We start from the raw sequence: 19,074 nt of genomic DNA on the forward strand, positions 1-19,074 counted from the left end.
AACCCTTCATGCTATTATCTATACCCCTGAAAATCATTAAGGAACAGTTTAATTTGGTTATAAGTTCTTTATTTTGTAAACTATACATAAACAGTAAAAAAGAAAATGCATTATACTTTAAATATTACATAAAGTCAACATTAAAGGTTTTTTTTTTCAGTGTGTATAAATCAAATGGAAAGAATCCATCAATTTTACTTTCAATGAATTGTATATCGGGAAACCAGTTGATCCACTGTTTAAATTATGATACCACTGTGTAACATTCAACAGGTTTTTCTGTTTTTATTGTGGGCACAAAACCATAGGTCTGATATACTTAAAATTGATGGTGCGCCAAAATGTCTACACAATTAATTAACATGCTAACTTAAATACAGCAATTAAAGTAATTTTTGTTACAGTTAAATCTTAAATGCTACTCTACACAGTAATCATAAACGAGTCCACATGGCAATTATGTAACAATAGAAAAAAAGAAAGAAACATATTCCATTTTCTTCATTCCAGCAGCAGTACCTTTATTGGTATTAATTTGTTAATTAGGTGTGCTTATACATTGCCTAATATCCTATATTGGTATGCATGCTAAAACCTTTCTATTTCTATTCTGCAAGGCACCATACAATACGTTCTCTAAGCTTCAACACTAGTAACAAAAATGGCATAATCCTTAGATTAAATGCAAACTTTTGTCTAAAATAGGAAATAAAATAAGGATTAAGATTTTTAAATTTGACATTGGGGCAAATGACAAACTTTTTGTGAAGATATGGTTTAAATGAACTTTTCTCTGTCTTTTTATTTTAAATTCTGCACCCTAAGTTGCTGGTCAGAAGGATAAAGAAATCTAGAAAGGTAAAGAAATCCTGCTGTTTAAGAAAATAAAAAAATCTACGTGAGACTGCTATCCAAATTGAAATAAAAATTAGAAAGGACAACTACATTTTTGACTTTCAGAATCCATGGTTTTCCAGTCTTGCTATTTTGTAAAATATCCTATCATATCCCGAATAATTTCATAATTAAAAACATCACTATTAATATAAACATGATGGAGGATTCTACAATGGTCACTTTCTTTTTCTTACCCTGTGGCATCTCTTCACTCAGCTCTCACTCACTCTAGGTTTGGAAAGATGCTACTTTGGAATTGCAATTAAGTTCATGCACATTTTTTACAGAATCCTTGCGACCCAGGTCACTAATAAGTTATTGTAAATTTAACTTAGAATATCTCTCAGAAAAATAACACTATACTACCTCAAGCACTGGTTGTTGTTCTGTTTGTGGGAGAATTACATAGTTTGTTCTTATGAAAATTTGTTTGTTTATATTGGTAGCTCTTCATAACTTTCTTTTGTCTGGCTAGACTCCATATATGTTTCTTTTCCTCTAAGGCATATAAAAACTCGAAGTAAATGATTCTTATTTAAACATAAAGTTCTATGACTTTAGCTGCAATGTTTGAAATAATTATACAAAATATACGTGAGATTTAGAATCATTTCCTTTTGGGGCAAGAAGGTAATTCTCAATAGCCTATTCACTTTGTCAATAATAGAAACGTAGAATTTATTGATTTCAGCTCTCATCAATCAAATGTATCCATCATGGTCATCACCATCATCATCATCATCCCCCTCATCTTCATCATCATCTTCAATTTCATCTTCATCATTCATAATATCATCTTCGTCATCCTCATCATCAGCCCATTCATGGAAGTCTCCACTCGCAAAATCTCCCGAGATCTCAAAATCAATAGCTTAGGAAAAAAGTAAACATCAATGTTATTTGACTGAGTAGTAGGATAATTTCTGAGGTATATAAAATTCTGATAGAGATTGAAGAAATTAATAACATTATTTACTCTTTAGCTTACTTAACAAAGATAAGGGAAAACCCATTTTCTATCATTTGTTGAAATTTCTGTGCTAAAAGCCTCATTACTGAGGTCTGATATGTAAGATTTCCAGTTCAGTAATATTGATCTCAGCCCAGTTTTTATAGAAGGCCATGTCAAACTTTGAATCTTATGAAGAATTTAAAATTTCTTCTACTAGTGTGGTAGGCAAAATAATTGTCCCCCAAAGATCTTCACTTCCTAATCGCTGAAACCTGTGAACATGTGAGCTCACATGGTAAAAGGGACTTTGCAGTGTGATTAAATGAAGGACTTTGAGATGGAAAGATTATCCTGGATTATCCTGGTGGGCCTGGAGGATCACTTGCATCCTTAAAATTAAAGAACCTTTTCCACAGAGAGTCAGAGGGAGATGTCATTACAGAAGAATGGTCAGAGAGATGCAATGTTGCTAGCTTTCCAGTTGGAGGAAATGGCCCAGGAGCCAAGGAACGTGAGCAGCTTCTAGAAGGTGGAAAAGCGATGGAAACAGATCATCCTCTAGAACCACCGGAAGGAATGCAGCCCTGAAGACACCGTGGTGTTTAGCTCGAGGAGACCCAGGTTGGACTTTTAACACACAGAACTGTTAAGATAATAAATTTGTGTGGTGTACAGCCACTTTTACAAGAATTTGTTATAATAATAGCAATAGAAAACTAACACAGCTAGCCAGCACTTCTTAAAATATTAAGAACTATATTCCTTACTATTTATGGAGGCAATAATGCACATGTATCTCAGTATGTCAACATCTCTAATGTTAATGAGCATTTATTTTCTACCCTTTGTATTATTTTAGTCTTATAATTCTATGGTAGCTAATTAGAACAAATCTTATTAATGGAATCCAGTGCTTATAAAATAATTAACTTCACAATACAACACACTGAAATTCATATCGTATGTGAAGAAAATGTTATTTCTTTTCTCTGACTTCATGTATTTTCTTAATAATTTCAATACACTAAGACATGACTAATTCTGAGAAAACTCAGAAGTCTCGTTCCCAAAATAATTTCCCTGTCCACTTATTGAATTCATCCCCATTTAATTTTTATTTATACCATAAAAAATTAAAATTCTTTATCCATCATTGATAACTGAAGTAATTAATAATACAACTAGTTTAAAACTACATAGTACAAAGACATGTTCTGTACAGGTTAAATTATGTTAGGTAGTTATTGAGACTACTCCATTCTACTTAAATCTAATAACAGGCCAGAAAACAAAAGCCAAGCTATTGCAAATGTTATGGAATACATAAATGCAGAACGGACATTTAAGCATTAAATGAGATTCCTTTTATATTGTTTACCATTTATTTCTAAACAATCACAGTCTATCAGTTTAAAAATTACATAAAGGAGACAAACATTTTCTAAAATACAAGACTGACCAAGTAATTTATTTTCATCTTTGGTTATTTGTATTTGTTGAAACACAATCCATTAATTCTTAGTGTATGTGCGTGCATGTGTGCATGTGAGCATATGTGTTTTTGTGTGTGTGTGTGTACAACTAAGTGGCTTTTCTTGTGAAAACTCTCCATAGTACAAACAAAAATCTGATTTTATACTTGCATTCTGGAAAAATATTTTATGAAACAAAAAAGATGCCACATTTAAAACTTTAAAATGCATGTATATGATGCTCAACTTAATTGTACTATCATTTTTAGGTATATACAAAAAATGCATCCTCATAAAAAGAATTAGAATACTAGTTACAATTACCCTTCAAATAATTAAACTATATTTTTCTCACCCAAACATAAGGAAACATATAGATGCAATTTATGGACCTTTACTTTAAAAAGGTTTGTTTTTATTTTGTTGGTACACCTACATGCTCCCTAAGTCAACTTCTCCAAAGAGATACAGACAAAAGCATGCCATATGGGGACATGGAACACACTACAGTTAGCTGACTTGAATATAATGGATGACAAAGGTCATCTTACCTGAGAGGGAAACAGAAGGTATTTAACATTCTTTCTGTATTTGAAGTAGTAAAAGGAGCCTTCCTTTTAATTATTCTCCCTCAAAATATCTAAATTATACAATTCTATTTATTATTTGTACATGTTTTTAATGTGCTAGGAGTGAGTCTTTTTGTCATCCCCCCAATATATTCTACAGTCTTTGCATAGAGTACATCCTCATTAAATGCTCGAACAAATGAATGACATTCTTAAGTACTTATTCTGTGCTTGAGAAATTGTTAAATAAGTAACCATTCTCCTTACCACAATCTGCAACACCATTTGTTCTGGATCCCATGACTTCATTTCCATATCTGTCAACACACCAGCACTGCCCAACACTGCCATGGCATTGTGTTGGCTTGTAGTAACCATCTTCATCACAAAGGGGGATGTACTGTCCTACGAAACACACACACACACACACAATATGAATAAGTTGTGTTCCTTTTTGATTGTCATCAATTGTGCATTAATTCACTCAAGACATACACCTATTCAGTTCCCACTCCAGGCTATGAACCAGTGGGACACATAGAACAAAACAGGTAAGGTCACTGCTGTCATGGAGCTGGCTGTTGTCATAATAAACTGCTTACGTCTCTTTTGTTAAACAAATTTACTATGGTTCTATTTCTTGCTTTGTAAAAGGTAGTGCTTTCAGAGGTACAATATAGAATTAGAATCTGATGAATGCCATGCATATTAAGTCATTCAGACCATTTAGCATGACACACTGGACCCTTCAATGTCTCATCACTGCCAATTTTCTATTTTCATTTCCCCAAATTTTCATTCATGTATTCCAAGCTCTTTCCACACCAAGCTAACTGTTTTCCCCTGATTTAATACGGCTTCATCTCTCTATACACCTTTTTCTCATCTGGAATCCCTCTCCTTCACTCCTTCTTCCATCTTAGGATGACTTAAATGTGATTCCCTAATATGATGACTTCTCTTAAGTTGGAGTATATACTTTCTAATATACTCCTACCATCGTATGCGTGCGTGTATGTGTGTGAGTGTGTGTGTGGTTTGTCATTGTATGCTTTCACTGCTACACTGTGATATCCTGTATATTGGGAATTTTAGGCTCTCTTGGTTTTATATTAACAACTTTTAAATTCTGTCTAGTGGGAAAGATAGACATTTATTTTCATGTCTATAATATCTAACACAGTACCTGGCACATGGCTAGTGACAAATGTTTAATAATTTAGAAATGAATTCACATTCTTCAATAAACACTACACCACTACAAGGTAAGCTTTAGGAGATTAGAAAATTTTCTTATTTTTCCTGACCATTTTTTTCTCAGTGACTAGTTGTACTATAGTCACTAGGTGAAAGAAAAAAAAGCATGATTGAATATATGGATAAATCACGAAAATCCTTCATTTGTCTTGTAACCATGTGAGATCATAATTGTACCCTTTTAAAAAGTTTCAAAATTATGATATATAATCAATTTAGTTTAAAAATTGTAATTCACTTGAAAGATTTGAACTGCTAGTCTTTCAGTGAGGTCGACAGAATGTCACCAATATAGAAAACTTGAGAACACCTTCTGTGGATTTAAGGCCAGCAAAAATAAAGGAAATTTGCAACATTCTTATCTCTACCATTTAAAAAACTACCACAATTTCACATATTTGACATAAAAATGTTGTGATGTATAATTATCATGACCGTTTAATTTATCCTTTATTCCAGTACACTTTGAAAATGAAGGAGAGCATTATTAATAATTATGCTAATGTAGGGGAAGATTGGCACAGATGTCAGCTCAGGGCTAGTCTTCCTCAAGGAAAAAAAAAAAGAGGAAGATTGGCAATGGATGTTCGTTTAGGACAAATCTTCCTCAGCAAAAACAAAGAAGAAAAAAGAAAAAGAAAAAAGAATTATGCTAAAGCTGCAGACATTAACCAAGACTGAATCTGCAAATTGTCATATGTCAATATGACATATATCATCCTACTCCATTATAACAACAGATCAGATTTGAGATAAGTAACATTATCCTACCCAAATCAGAAGAAATATTTAAGTTGAGTCCTCTCTAATAATGACTCATTTTTATTATGGAAATAGAATAAAGGTAACTCTTCCCCAAATGGGCGCTAAACATGTTTTCATTTTTTTGTAACTTCAGATAATCAAAGCTTGAATTTTAATAGATTTTTGTTACTAATAGATGCTGATCAAGTCTAAAATATTTTTTAGTTGAATTTCAGTGGTTTTTCCTATTGTACATGGCTAGACTTTGATTTGTGGAAACAAATAACCCCCTATGTATGAATGTATTATTTCTACTTGCAAAAAGTAGTATGGCATGCATTTGGTACAGAGTTAAGAGAAACATGACATATTGTAGGTTTTATCACTAGCAATGATTCACATCTAAAAATGCTGTATTACAAAAAATTAGCCTTTTTATTTTGAACTATGAATTTTCAAGTAATATGAAAAACCTTTTCATCAAAACATACAATATTATAATTACAAAGATAACATAGCATAATATAATACAGATTAATCAGATCCAAAAACATTATAAAATTATGTGTCACTAAATACACAAGGGCATTAATATACATTTTAAAAAATGGCATATGTAGTGTTCTGTATTGGATTCTAAAATAGAAAAAGGACACCAGTGGAAAACCTGGTGAAATCTAAATAAAGTCTGAGGCTTAATTAATAGGGTTATAAAAATGCTAATTTCTTAGATTTGACTAATGAGCAACGGTTATTTGATACGTGGTAAAATGGTAACTGCAGGCGAAGCTGGGTGAAGGGTATATGGAAATTATGTACTATCATTGTAAATTTTTCTGAGTCTAAAATTGCTCCAAAACAAGTTCATTTAAAATTTGTATGTTTATAAGAACAAATAAAATAATCATATATGATAGTTTAATAATCTCTTGATAGCCAAATATTCCAATATTTCAAGGCTTTGGGTGAAATCTAGAATTTATCTATCTATCTATCATGTATCTAATACATACATTTACTTACTAAAAGTAAGTTAATAAAACTGCTGATGGAAAACACTAAAAAATCTGGCAAAGTCCCCCAAGGTACCAAGAGCATGCTTTTACCCCACATCTATCTATTTATCTATTTATCTAGCTATCTTTCGCTCTCTCACTCTCTCCATATGTATGTCATCAATTCTTGAATTATTAACCATGGAAGTAGAATTGAAATTTCTGCTGATGCTTTAACTTTAGCATTGTTTAAATCTCTTTTTTACTTAATAACTTTCAAAATGAACATTATATTAGGGTAATAAAACAGACATAATATCTTTCAATAGGTAAGATAATAAAAGTAAGTTTAATGGCTTTCAAAAACTTCATAAATTTTGTTACTGAAATTTAGTGTAGTCTATCTTTGTTGGATTAATATTGATTTTATGTTGCTGTTTCCCTGGGGTTATTTATGTAAGCAATAAAGGCTTCAGAAGAATGATCTATTACTCACCTAGGAGCTTCTTTATCCCTTGCCGCTTCTGAATATTGCTGAGCTCTGTCTGGCAAGGTGGGTCTGCAATGACATTAAAAGTATTACTTAAGGAGTACAGTTAAGCAAAGAAAGTGCAATTTCTATGATATTAAACTTCAGCTAGTTTTTACATGGCTTTAGAAGCCACATATTACATATCAGTTATTCTACTCATGGACATACATACATATAGGTATAGAGAGAGAGAGAGAAAGAGAGAGGTTTTCCTAATTATTAATATTAGATTATCTTATTTTTCTCAGAATGACAGAATTAGATTAAAAGAAAGAGAATGGTATAAAATACTTATATGATGGAAAATTATTTTTATCATTTACTTTTCAAAGATCCATCAACTCAGCAATGTAAATCCAACCGATGACCTGCTGCCCAAACAATTAAGTGATTATGTTTCTCCCTCATTTAAAACAGCTTCTATGATATAGAGAAACAGCTTTGCATTAAAAAAGTAATCTACCAAAAAGGTAATGCTTCTTGCAAGTTACATGAGAGACACTATTATAAATTTTGATATTGAATATTATTGACTTTGAATATTATTTAGGCTTTGATCTGTTTGGTTTCACCCAGATGCTTCAAGAATATATGCAACTTGGAAATAGGATATAATATGCAATAATTTCTGATAAGCTATCTTTAAAAAAATAAACTCAAGGGGTAGTCCCCGTGGCCTAGTTGTTAAGTTAAGCATGCTCCTCTTTGGCAGCCTGGGTTCGGTTCCTAGGAGCAGACCTACATTGCTCATCTGTCAGTGGCCATGCTATGGCAGCGGTTCACATACAAAAAGGGGAAGATTGGCAGTGGATGTTAGCTCAGGGCAAATCTCCCTCAGGAAAAATAAATAAATAAATAAATAAAATAAACAACACATTAAGCCAATTTGGAAATAAATATTTGTCCATTTTTCAAACTCAACTACTTAAAGGAGAACGCTTTCAGAGAAGTCTAAATTCTAAATAGACACAATATAGTTTGGCTCATGTTATTTTTATATATAATTATATATATTCCTATATATAATATATATTCTTATCTGAAAATAGTTCAATGTATTTTGTACACCTATTATAAAAATTTGCTAATTTACTTGCTATATAAAAACTCATAAACTACTGACTAGTACCTATTTTCCTACACTACAACTTTTTATAAAAAAGGCAAGGTATAATTAATTCAAATAATTTAAAAATCCTTTAGTATACCTACATCACAATATTCAGTTATTAAATTTGCATGTAAGTAACAAAGTAGAATGAGGAAATGAGACAAAGTGCTTAATATATATATAGTAGTTTAATATGTATGGCCAAAAAATGTTTCTCCTTGGGAAATCCAAAATGTGAAGGAAAAGTAATTTGTTCGAAAAGCCTAAATAATTACCTTATTGTTCTATTTCATTTTGAAATTGGCCCAATTGACTCCTCTGTTTTTCCTAATAATCTTGTGAGTCTCTTCTACTAAGTATTAAAGGAATAGGAATCAAGTTGCAATGTATGGGCTTATAGAATAGACATTTTCAAATCTACTGCCTTCCAGATATGACATTTAGAACCAAGAGGAAAGATTCTAGCTGAGGTCTCAATACTACATCAAAAGAAATTCTTCTAGTTGCTATGGGCCAATTATTATAAAGCAGAAGTAATATTTCATATATTTTCACTGAAAAATCCAAGTACATTTGAATCTGCCTCTTGATTAGTAATCTCACTAAATAACTCTAAGTACTGTCCTACAAACTCTGTGTAGGGAACATTTTAAGATTTTAAGAGAAATCATGACAGAGTAGGCTGTTCAAGTACATACAATAGTTTTCCCATTATTTATAAGGCAGCTCTCTCTGGCCTTTAACTCAGGTATACTCAGAGTGCCTAATTGAGGTTTCTCCTATTATTTAAACTCATTTGCAAAGATCTAGATGAAAGGGTGGTAACCTAACCAATTGCATGAAGGCTTGGACTCAATTAGACTATGAATACTCAGTTTAGGGGATAGGCACAAATTTTTATCACAAGACTTATTTCCCCTAATCTGTTTACCACCTAATAGTGTTTTAACTTTATGGGAAATTCAGAGTTTATATGCTTAAAATTGTGTGAGAATCGTGAATTAATAAAAAATGTTTTAATTTTAATCATTGAATTTACAAGTAATTGTCCAAACATTAGTTTAGAGAAACAAGAAAAAAAGAATGAAAAATGTTTTAAATAGTTAAATTTCAAAATGTTTTTGAAAATGACATTGTTCATTTTTTTGTATTCTGGATTTAAAAACTTAAACCCTTATATTGGACCATTCACATATTATCTATACTAGGGAATGATAGTTTCAATATAGTGATAACAATGCATTTTTATTTTCCCACACAATTTCGAACTGAATAAAATGTCTTTGGGAAAAATAAATAAGGGAATATTTATGCTTACAATAGTTATTAATATACCAATGTGTTTTTTCTATACTCTCAACTAGTCACTGCTAGGGAGCATATTTTTATCAGTTGTCAAATACATACAATTTAGAGTCAAAACTGAAAAGAAAGTAGACATTATAGAGGTTTGTGAATGACTCTCTAAGTTGGTAGCATATGGTTGCACAGGCTGTGTACTGCACAACTCCAAAGGGACACCATCCACCTCCATTCCAATATGAAAGGTGCCCTGGAGTTGTACAGCAAGGCAGCCCTCTAACTTCCTTCTTAGGAAGCCAGTGCCTTTATTTCCTTTTCTTCTCAATATTTTATTATTCATATAGCCTCCCACAGAATGGATATACTTGAATAACTTTATTAGGTTTATTTCATCTGTAAAAATTTCAAATATTCATAATACCAAAGGACAAAATTTTGTGTATTTAGCGTCTTTCATTACATAGGAAAAGCATCTTTTGTAAAATTAATACATGACCTACAATTTGATATATTTTTCTGTAGATTAAATATATAAATAACCTGTAAAAATGTCATTTATTTTCATTGTAGTCCTAAAAAGTATTGGATGTATTGTTCACTGAAATAACACTTGCTGATGTTACCTGTAGTGAATAGGATTGCCAACAAGTTGCACAGCGATGCCCCTATGACATTTTATATCTAATTACTTTGCAAATTCTGAATATAGAATTAAAACTACTTGGAGACAGAAGTCAAAGACACTAGTTTCACATCCCAGGTCCTGCACCCATTCTGTAATGTGAAGTTGTTTAAGATCAATAAGCTTTGGTCCTTAGCCATAAAATGGGAATATTTTCACAGGGCTATTTGGATAATAAATAATTTTATGTATAAGAAAGCCTAATTGGACCTGAATAAACGTTGGTTTTCTTTCTCTTTTCTGGATCTTACACAACAGGACTTTCAATAAAACAGCAACTAGTAATTGACTTACTCTTTTAAAGCAAAGGCTTAGAATATCCTTCTACAAAAGTAAGTTGTTAGCACCTAAGGTGACCAAAATCTCAAATTAATATTCCTCTTACTCATTCTTTCGTACTTAGAACAAAGAATTATACAAACCACAATCATATCCATTTTGTATTGCTTAATTGTCATGATTTCAGAAAATTAGTCATAGAAACAAATCCGTATTTTAATTAAAAACACTTTTTCCTTGGAAAACTACAAGTATTTCACTTTCTTGAAATTTTACATTCTCAACCTCATTTATTAAAGTTTTGAGATTAAACTTAATTTTATATTTTTGAAGGGTATTTTTAAAAAACACAATTACTTTATTTTCCAACATTATACAACTACAGTCTTGATTGCAATTTTAAGTCAATCTGGATTAATAATACCCCATTATACACTATTTTCTCTCTCTCTCTTTATATATAATATATGTATATACACACTCACACACATACATTACTCTAATTATAGCAAACTTAAGCATTTGGTGTTTTTACTGAAAAAATAAACAGGAAGAACATTCTTTTATAAGGGGAAATGTTAAAAATATATTTTTAAATTAACGGTTATTCTTTTTCATGAAATTACTTAATGAACTAATTCAATAAGCTGGTTACCCCTAACAGCTTTTGTAACATTTTCTAGCATATTAAAGTAATGAATATAACTAGCCAAACTCTCCTAAGCTTTTGGAAGTTTGAATAAATCCTTTTGCCAGCTCAGGTACAATTTATTAAATTATTTCCACCATTTATTAAATGACCTCAGAGAATATCTTCAGGTGACTATAAAGATTTTAACACTTTGGAAGAATACTGCTTAATAAATGAAAAAGTACGTAAAGCAAAATTTTTCTTTGGGGATCTTTAATCAGTTCTACAATTACTGTAAAATGCAGGAATGTTTTAAGAGAAAGTACTTATTTCTGTAGAAGAAACATTCAGAGTTATCCAGAATATCTTTAAATGTTCATGTATAAACACTTAAATATGTTGTCATAACACTCAAAGAAAAACTAAAATAACATTTGTCATAATGACAAAAGATCACATGTTTTTTATGGCAGTTTACCCAGATTCATTTCTTTATTCTTTAAATGATTTAAGTGTATACTAGTCATTAAAACTAGAATGTAGTTTTTTAGGAGTGTTCAACCCCTTAGAAAGCACATATATAATAGTAAAGTCAACAATGTGTATGTGTGTTTGTGTGTCTGTGAGTATGATTTAGAATTTTTTTTTTTTGAGGAAGATTAGCCCTGAGCTAACATCTGTGCTCATCTTCCTCTGTTTCACGTGTGGGATGCCTACCACAGTGTGGCTTGGTAAGTGGTGCGTAAACCCATGCCTGAGATGCAAACCGGTGAACCCCCGGTTACTGAAGTAGACCATGCAAACTTAACTGCTGTGCCACCAGGCCGGGCCTTGGTTTTAAATTTAGAATATCTTAATAAAGCAAATCTAATTTTTAAACTCTGTTTAAAGTAGTTTATAAATAGTTAAGCTACTCTACAAACCCTACTGTTGACTCACTACTAATCAAATTATAGATAACCATTTCATCCCTAATTACTAAACTATTACTGATACATGAAAAAGTAATTGAGATAGTAAAATGCCCTATGTAATGTGTTAGTTTTCCATATGAAAAACTGAGAATCATTAAGATAGTTTAAAGTAGCTTGTTCATTCTCTTAGCTGTCAAGGATTTTAAAAATACAGTGACAATAGCAGGTGTATCCCATTAGACTAATTTCCAGCTTGTTTGTAAAATTAGCATCAAATTACACATATCATTGTTTCCTTAGTGTACCCAAACTTTAGCATAATGCGAGTTTTTTGGATCTGTTTCCCTTACATACTTACTTTTAATTATCATTCAGTCGATTATGTAAGCATGACTCATTTTACATTGTGTTTACATTTTCTAATAAAGAAGGATGCCAGAAGAAGTAGCATCATTCTAACTCTTCAGGTTACCTCGCCCCTTCCAGAGAATCAAGACACTTTCTTTGCCAGTGAATGTTTATAAAGCTAAGTTATTTTGAAAAGTTTGAAGGACTAAGTCATTTTAAACTCACTTGAGTAAAAATAACTTTATGGTGAATGCTGTGGTTCATTCAGCTCACTTAATAAGATCACAAAATAGAATATTAAAACTCCACAGTATAGTGATAAAAAACCCATTTATTTTACACCATGGGCAAAGCAGATAGCAAATTAATTTTAATGATTACTTTTAATATCTATGTTCTCATATCTCTATGTGCTTCTTGGTGGTTCATAATAGAAACTTTAATGAAGTGCATTAATATAAAATATTAATTACTATTTTTCGTCTTATTTAGCATGTTTTGCATCCTTAGTAGAGTTATATTGTTCAGCACACTGCTTATTGGCTCTTTTATTAACTACTCTAATAAGAAAAATAGCTACCAAAATGAATGGGGTATAGTGTACTTTTTTTTTTTTTTTTTTTTTTACCAAGAAGGAATAGATAAAATTTGACATGCAGGTCAGCTATCTGCATCAGTAGGTGTCTCATCTTTTACCTTGCTGTCTCTGGAAGCAGTAGCACCATTCGTTGTTAGATATCAAACTGTCCTTGTACGTGTCACAAGAATTGAAGAATGCCTTCGTACACTGTTCATTCTTATCAAGGTAAATGCTCCCGAGCTCTGACTGGTCCAGTAGCAGGTCGTAGTTTGTATCAAGTCTGTTAAACATCCAGCCAAGCGAATCCTTGCAAATTGGCAAAACACTGGTATCAAATCCTAAAAGTAACGACAGAAGAGGATTAGCTAAATTTGAAAGTCACCATCAGCAGCAAGGAAAATAAAGTAATATCATAGTAGGTTTGTGTAGGGCACCCACTCGACAGTCAGAAGAAAGACTTAAAGTTCATCTTGGGTAATTTCTTTCAAAGTAAAGTGGGGCTAGCAATACCTACCTTTCAGGATATTTGTGAAGTTTAATTACCCAGAACATAAAGCATTAAGTGCTATTTAGTCATTCATTCAATGGCAGTCACTATTGTAATTGTATTATATATTTACTATTCATTTTATTGTTCAAGCTTTTTCTAAATAAATAGGTTATCATGATGAATACCTTATTAGATGTATATAGGTATTATTGAATAATAATATCCTATTAATAAGGAAATAAAATCCATTTTTCATTCAAAGAAATTACAGTACCTTTTAAACAAAAGTATAATTTATACATAATAAATAATAACTTCGATAATGCTCTGTGTCTTGGTAGAACCATGGTGATTTGATACTTCACAAACATTAGCCAAAGAAAGAAGAACCACGGTGTAATTTACACCACCACTCTGCCTCTGTTCCCTTTAAAGCAATTTTTACAACCACAAATATGCTATATTGGATGGGAGCAGATACAGAGAGAAGACAGAACTGGGTTTGTATGCAAGCTACATACCGTCAAAGTGTGGGCTACCCTGAGTGAGCCACAGACCTTGCAAGGGTCAGTGTCCTAAACAGCGTCGGATTCAACGTCAGTGTTTTGAAACATAATTTAAACAACTACTTCCAACAATGCTTATTTGTCAGGTTTAAGTTAGCTTTACCATATATTTTGTGAATCCAGTTTTAGTTTTATTTGCTATTTTCTACTCATTACAAGTAAAAGTAAAACAACAACTCGCTTAATTGGTATGAAAGAGATGATGTGTTCGGAGATATAGAAACTTTCTGAAAACTGAAGAGCAAAACGATTTAACCTTCAACAGCAGAGGCTGAAGGGTAGTTTAACCATTTATGAGTGGAGTTTTCTCTCGGATTTACTTAAGTTTCTGTTCCAGTCGTACATACAGTCGGCGCTCTGTCATCCACAGGTTCCACATACGCGGATTCAGCCAACCGCACATAGAAAGGCCTACAATGACTGAGTCTCTACTGAATATGTACAGATTTTTATTCTTGTCATTATTCCCTAAATAATACAATATAACAACTGTTTACATAGTATTTACATCGTGTCAGGTATAATAAGTAATCTAGAGATGATTCAAAGTATGCAAGAAGATGCGTGGAGGTTGTGTGCAAATCCTATGCCATTTTATGTAAGTGACTTGAGCATCTGTGGATTTTGGTATCTAAAGGGGTCCTGGAACCAATCCCTCCTGGATACTGAGAGACGATTGAAGACTATTTTGATGATTTTAGCTTGTTATACTTCAAGATGTAATAATAATTGCAAATAAAAATATAAAAATTTAGGATTTAATTTTTAAATCCTATTTAGCATTTTCAGGGCGTTTAGGATTAAAAATTAAGTAGGCACTGACTCTAGGAGGTTTTTGAACTTGAGAAACTCATAACTTCGCCACCTTTTTGGGATGCGTTTTATTAATGTATTCAGAACATACTTCGTGCTTTCTACCTGTGCATCACCATGCGAGGTAATAGGGATCAAAAGTCAAAGAGGTATTTGTGACACTTTCATAAAAGCATAGAGAAAGAAATTCAGTGTTTTTTTAATTATTATTTGCACTTTTCTTTGTAAAATTGTTTGTAAAACCAAAACAGAATTCTCCCACTCAAACAAACAAACAAATGGCAAACATAAATTGCTCATTACCTATTTACTGTCCAGGTTCTGACCTTGGTTCTGGGAATATGGGGTTAAAAATATAGATAAGGCTCTATTCCCTTGGAGTTCACTTTAAAAATAGCATGATTTGAGATGTTGTCTGAAACTTTTTTTTACTGCCTGAAGTTGTCGAATGCTCAGAGATTAAGTGAAGAAAGCAACCTGTAGAAAACAAATACACTAAACTCTGCAAAATTGTTACAAGAAACTTCATTCTTGGTGTGAGATTTCTGGTATGACATTGAAGCACATCCTCCCACCCAATCTCATTTTCCTGGGCGATGGAGAAGCCTAATGGTGATATATCTGCCTTTATGAATAAAAGATATGGGAAGAAGACAGAAGAGGTATTACCTTTTGGTGAGCATTCAGAGTTAGTAAAAAGAGACTACCCTCTCCCTTTACCTACTTGCTGAGAATAGAGGACTCAACTGGTTTGTCTCCCAAAGCTTAGCATGGAGGGCTCTAGAGAATTCTAGTAAAGTCTACAAGTATCTGCAAGAAGGAGAGATGGACATCTGACTGCCAGGTGAATATCTGCTTCTCTACTTTGTGACTAGTCCTGTTACGGCCAAAGTGGGAAAAGGACACGGGAGAAAGACAGTTAAGTACAGTCATGCAGATAAAAGGCGAAGACCAAAGACTGCTCTGAGATTCAGCCAAAGCCTGAAGGCTTGCTCTCGGCGCTGGGAGAGGGGGTGGGCAGAGGCAGATGAGATATAAGGGAATGCCCAGAGAAAGTGAGCAGAAGGCCAACAGTTTAGGGATTCACCAACTAGTGTTCCCTGTTTAGAGACAACATGTGGAGAATCAGCGGAGAGATAATAGAGCCTCAGATTCTAGCAAGCATGCTCTGAACTTTCTTTTCAGTACAATGAAGAACAGCTGAAATGTTAAAAACAGGGAATGACACGATCTGATTTTTGTTTTAAAAGGAAAACACTCGCTGCCCTCATGTGGATTATAGGGGAGCAAGTGTGGAAGGTGGGAGACTGGTAGGAAGTAACTGGAATAACCCATGTGAGAGATTTGGGGGGATCATTGGTATCACATCTTCACAATTCCTTGAGTTTCCTTTGATCAATCATCAATCTTTAAAAAACATGAATTTTAAAATTATCTCTGCCCAGCCTTTATGATGTACCATGTAAAAATCCTTGTCAGTTTCAACACATTATTCCTTCTTTTTCTCAATATAGTGTGAAAGAAAAGCAGCCTTGGGGGGGCCGGCCCCGTGGCCAAGAGGTTAAGTTCGCACGCTCTGCTGTGGCGGCCCAGAGTTTCGCTGGTTCGGGTCCTGGGTGCGGACATGGCACCGCTCATCAGGCCACATTGAGGTGGCGTCCTATGTGCCACAACTAGAAGGACCCACAACCAAATTATACAACTATGCACTTGGGGGGTTTGAGGAGAAAAAGCAGAAAGAAAAAAAGAAGATTGGCAACAGTTGTTAGCTCAGGTGCCAATCTTTAAAAAAAGAAAAATAGCCTTAACTTTTCCATAATTTTTGTAGTTCTATTTTGAGAGCTTACTCTACAACCTAGACATCAACATAAAAGAATATTTCTGAAAATATGAACGCACAGATATTTAACAAATTTTAGACAACAGAACTAAGAGTTTATCCTTCATGTTAAAAAGAAAAGAAATTCTTATAGCGTACATGTCTGGTGAATGATAAATTTGGTGAAGTGTAATAATGTTTTAGATCGAGAATGTCAAGATTTCTGATTTGGATTCAGGTCCCTGGCCCACATTCTGCCACCACCTTACTTGGTGAAGTTACCTAACATATATACGGTTTAATATCCACATCTAGATAATGTGGTGATTTTTTAAACATGATCTATATGTTGCCTTTAAGATCAAAAGTACAGTGAGTTTATGATTTTGAATGATGTATTTACATACAAAATTGTTTTATGAGTCGACAGAATAAGTAACAGAAAAGTACTAGAAATAAAATTACTTTGATATTCTAAATTAAATATATAGTTTTCAATATTTTTTTTTTTTTTTGCTTGAGACAGATTGTCCCTGAGCTAAGTTCTGTGCTAATCTTTCTCTATTTTGTATGTGGGATGCCACCACAGCATGGCTTGATGAGCAGTGTGTAGGTCTGCACCCAGGATCCGAACCCACAAACCCTGGGCAACTGAAGCAGAACATGCAAACTTAACCAATATGCCACTGGGCTGGCCTTTAAGATGGTGTTTTTTGATATTACAAGTGTAAAATAAAATTTATTTGGAAAAATTATTTTTCTCATCTTATTTGGAAATTTTGGAGCAATAGATAGTACTTGGCAACTCTGAGGGAAAAAAAATAAACAAATAAAACTCTAGGTCTAGCCAGAAATCTGACTTGTGACACCACAATAAAACTTACAGCTTTTACCCAATTTCTGAAGTCTACTCTGTATTATATAAGCATAGCCACTCCAGCTTTCTTATGATTAGAATTTCTATTATTTTACTTTTACCTAATTTATATTTTTATACTTCAGTTAGATGTCTTAGAGACAGCATAACATTGTTTCACATTTTTTTCCAAGTCTGACAATCTCTACCTTTTTATTGAAGTGTTAAGACCATATGCATTTAATATTATTATCAATATGGTTATACTTAAAACTCCCATCTTGCTATTATTTTATTTGTCCCCTCTATTATTTGTTCTTTTACTCTCTTTCCCTGTCTTCTTTTTGATTACAAATGTTGATTTTATTTTTTTATGATTCTCATTTAATATCCACTAGTTTAGTTCATGCAGCAGACAAAATAATGGTCCCTTAAAGATATCCACATTCTAATCCCTGGACCTATGTGATATTACATGACTAAAGGGAATGAAGATTGTGGATGGAATTAAAGTTGCTGATCAGTTGGCCTTAAAATTGGGTGATTATAGTGGATGACCTGGAATAGGTCCAATGTAATCACATAAAACCTTAAAAGTGAAGAACTTTTCCTCGCTGTAAACAGACAGGAATGAGAAAGAAAACAAACGGTTTTGAAGATGAAGGAAGGAGAAGATAAGCCTAGGAATGCAGGTGGTATCTAGAAGCTGGGAATAAGCAGCAAGGGAACAGGGCCCCTGGTCCTCTAACTGCAAGGAAGGGAATTTTGACAACAACCCAACTTATCGAAGAAGTGGATCCTCTCCCAGAACCTCCAGAAAGGCAGGGGGCAGCGCAGACACCTTGCGTTCAGTGTGGGGAGATCTGCATTGGACTTTTGACCCACCTACAAAGCTATAAAGTGGTAACTTTGTGTTGCTTAACTTGCTGAATTGTGTGGTAATATTATATCAGCAAAAAGAAAATTAATATAGTTTATTAACTATATTTTATTTTGGGGGGTTGACCTAGGGTTTACAGTATACATCATTAATTATCATAATCTACCTTCAAATGATATTATACCACTTCACATATACTGTAAGACATTTACCAGACTATACTTAAACCTTTACCTTCTCCCACATTTTTCTGCTATTAGTGTCATCCATTTTAATTCTATATATGTTGTAAACCCCATAGTACTTTGTCATGATGTTTTCTCTAAACAACAGCATTTTTTTGTGTGTGTGGGGGGAGATTAGCCTTGAGCTAACATCTGCTGCC

At 32.9% G+C, this 19,074-nt stretch overlaps 1 protein-coding gene across 1 annotated transcript in view; it reads right to left on the reverse strand.

Annotated features, from left to right (window-relative positions):
* Positions 1–262: 262 nt before the first annotated feature.
* SPOCK3 (SPARC (osteonectin), cwcv and kazal like domains proteoglycan 3) overlaps positions 263–19,074 on the reverse strand; it is a 461,901-nt gene continuing 443,089 nt past the window's right edge. The window contains exons 8-11 of the mRNA XM_046656940.1: positions 13,382–13,603; positions 7,383–7,445; positions 4,158–4,295; positions 263–1,768 (exon numbers count right to left, since the gene is read on the reverse strand). Coding sequence (XP_046512896.1) covers positions 1,599–1,768; positions 4,158–4,295; positions 7,383–7,445; positions 13,382–13,603 — 593 coding nt within the window. The 3' untranslated portion in view covers positions 263–1,598. The remainder of the gene's footprint in view (positions 1,769–4,157; positions 4,296–7,382; positions 7,446–13,381; positions 13,604–19,074) is intronic.

The sequence above is a fragment of the Equus quagga genome, chromosome 3 (assembly GCF_021613505.1).
Source record: "Equus quagga isolate Etosha38 chromosome 3, UCLA_HA_Equagga_1.0, whole genome shotgun sequence".
NCBI classification, from domain to species: domain Eukaryota; kingdom Metazoa; phylum Chordata; class Mammalia; order Perissodactyla; family Equidae; genus Equus; species Equus quagga.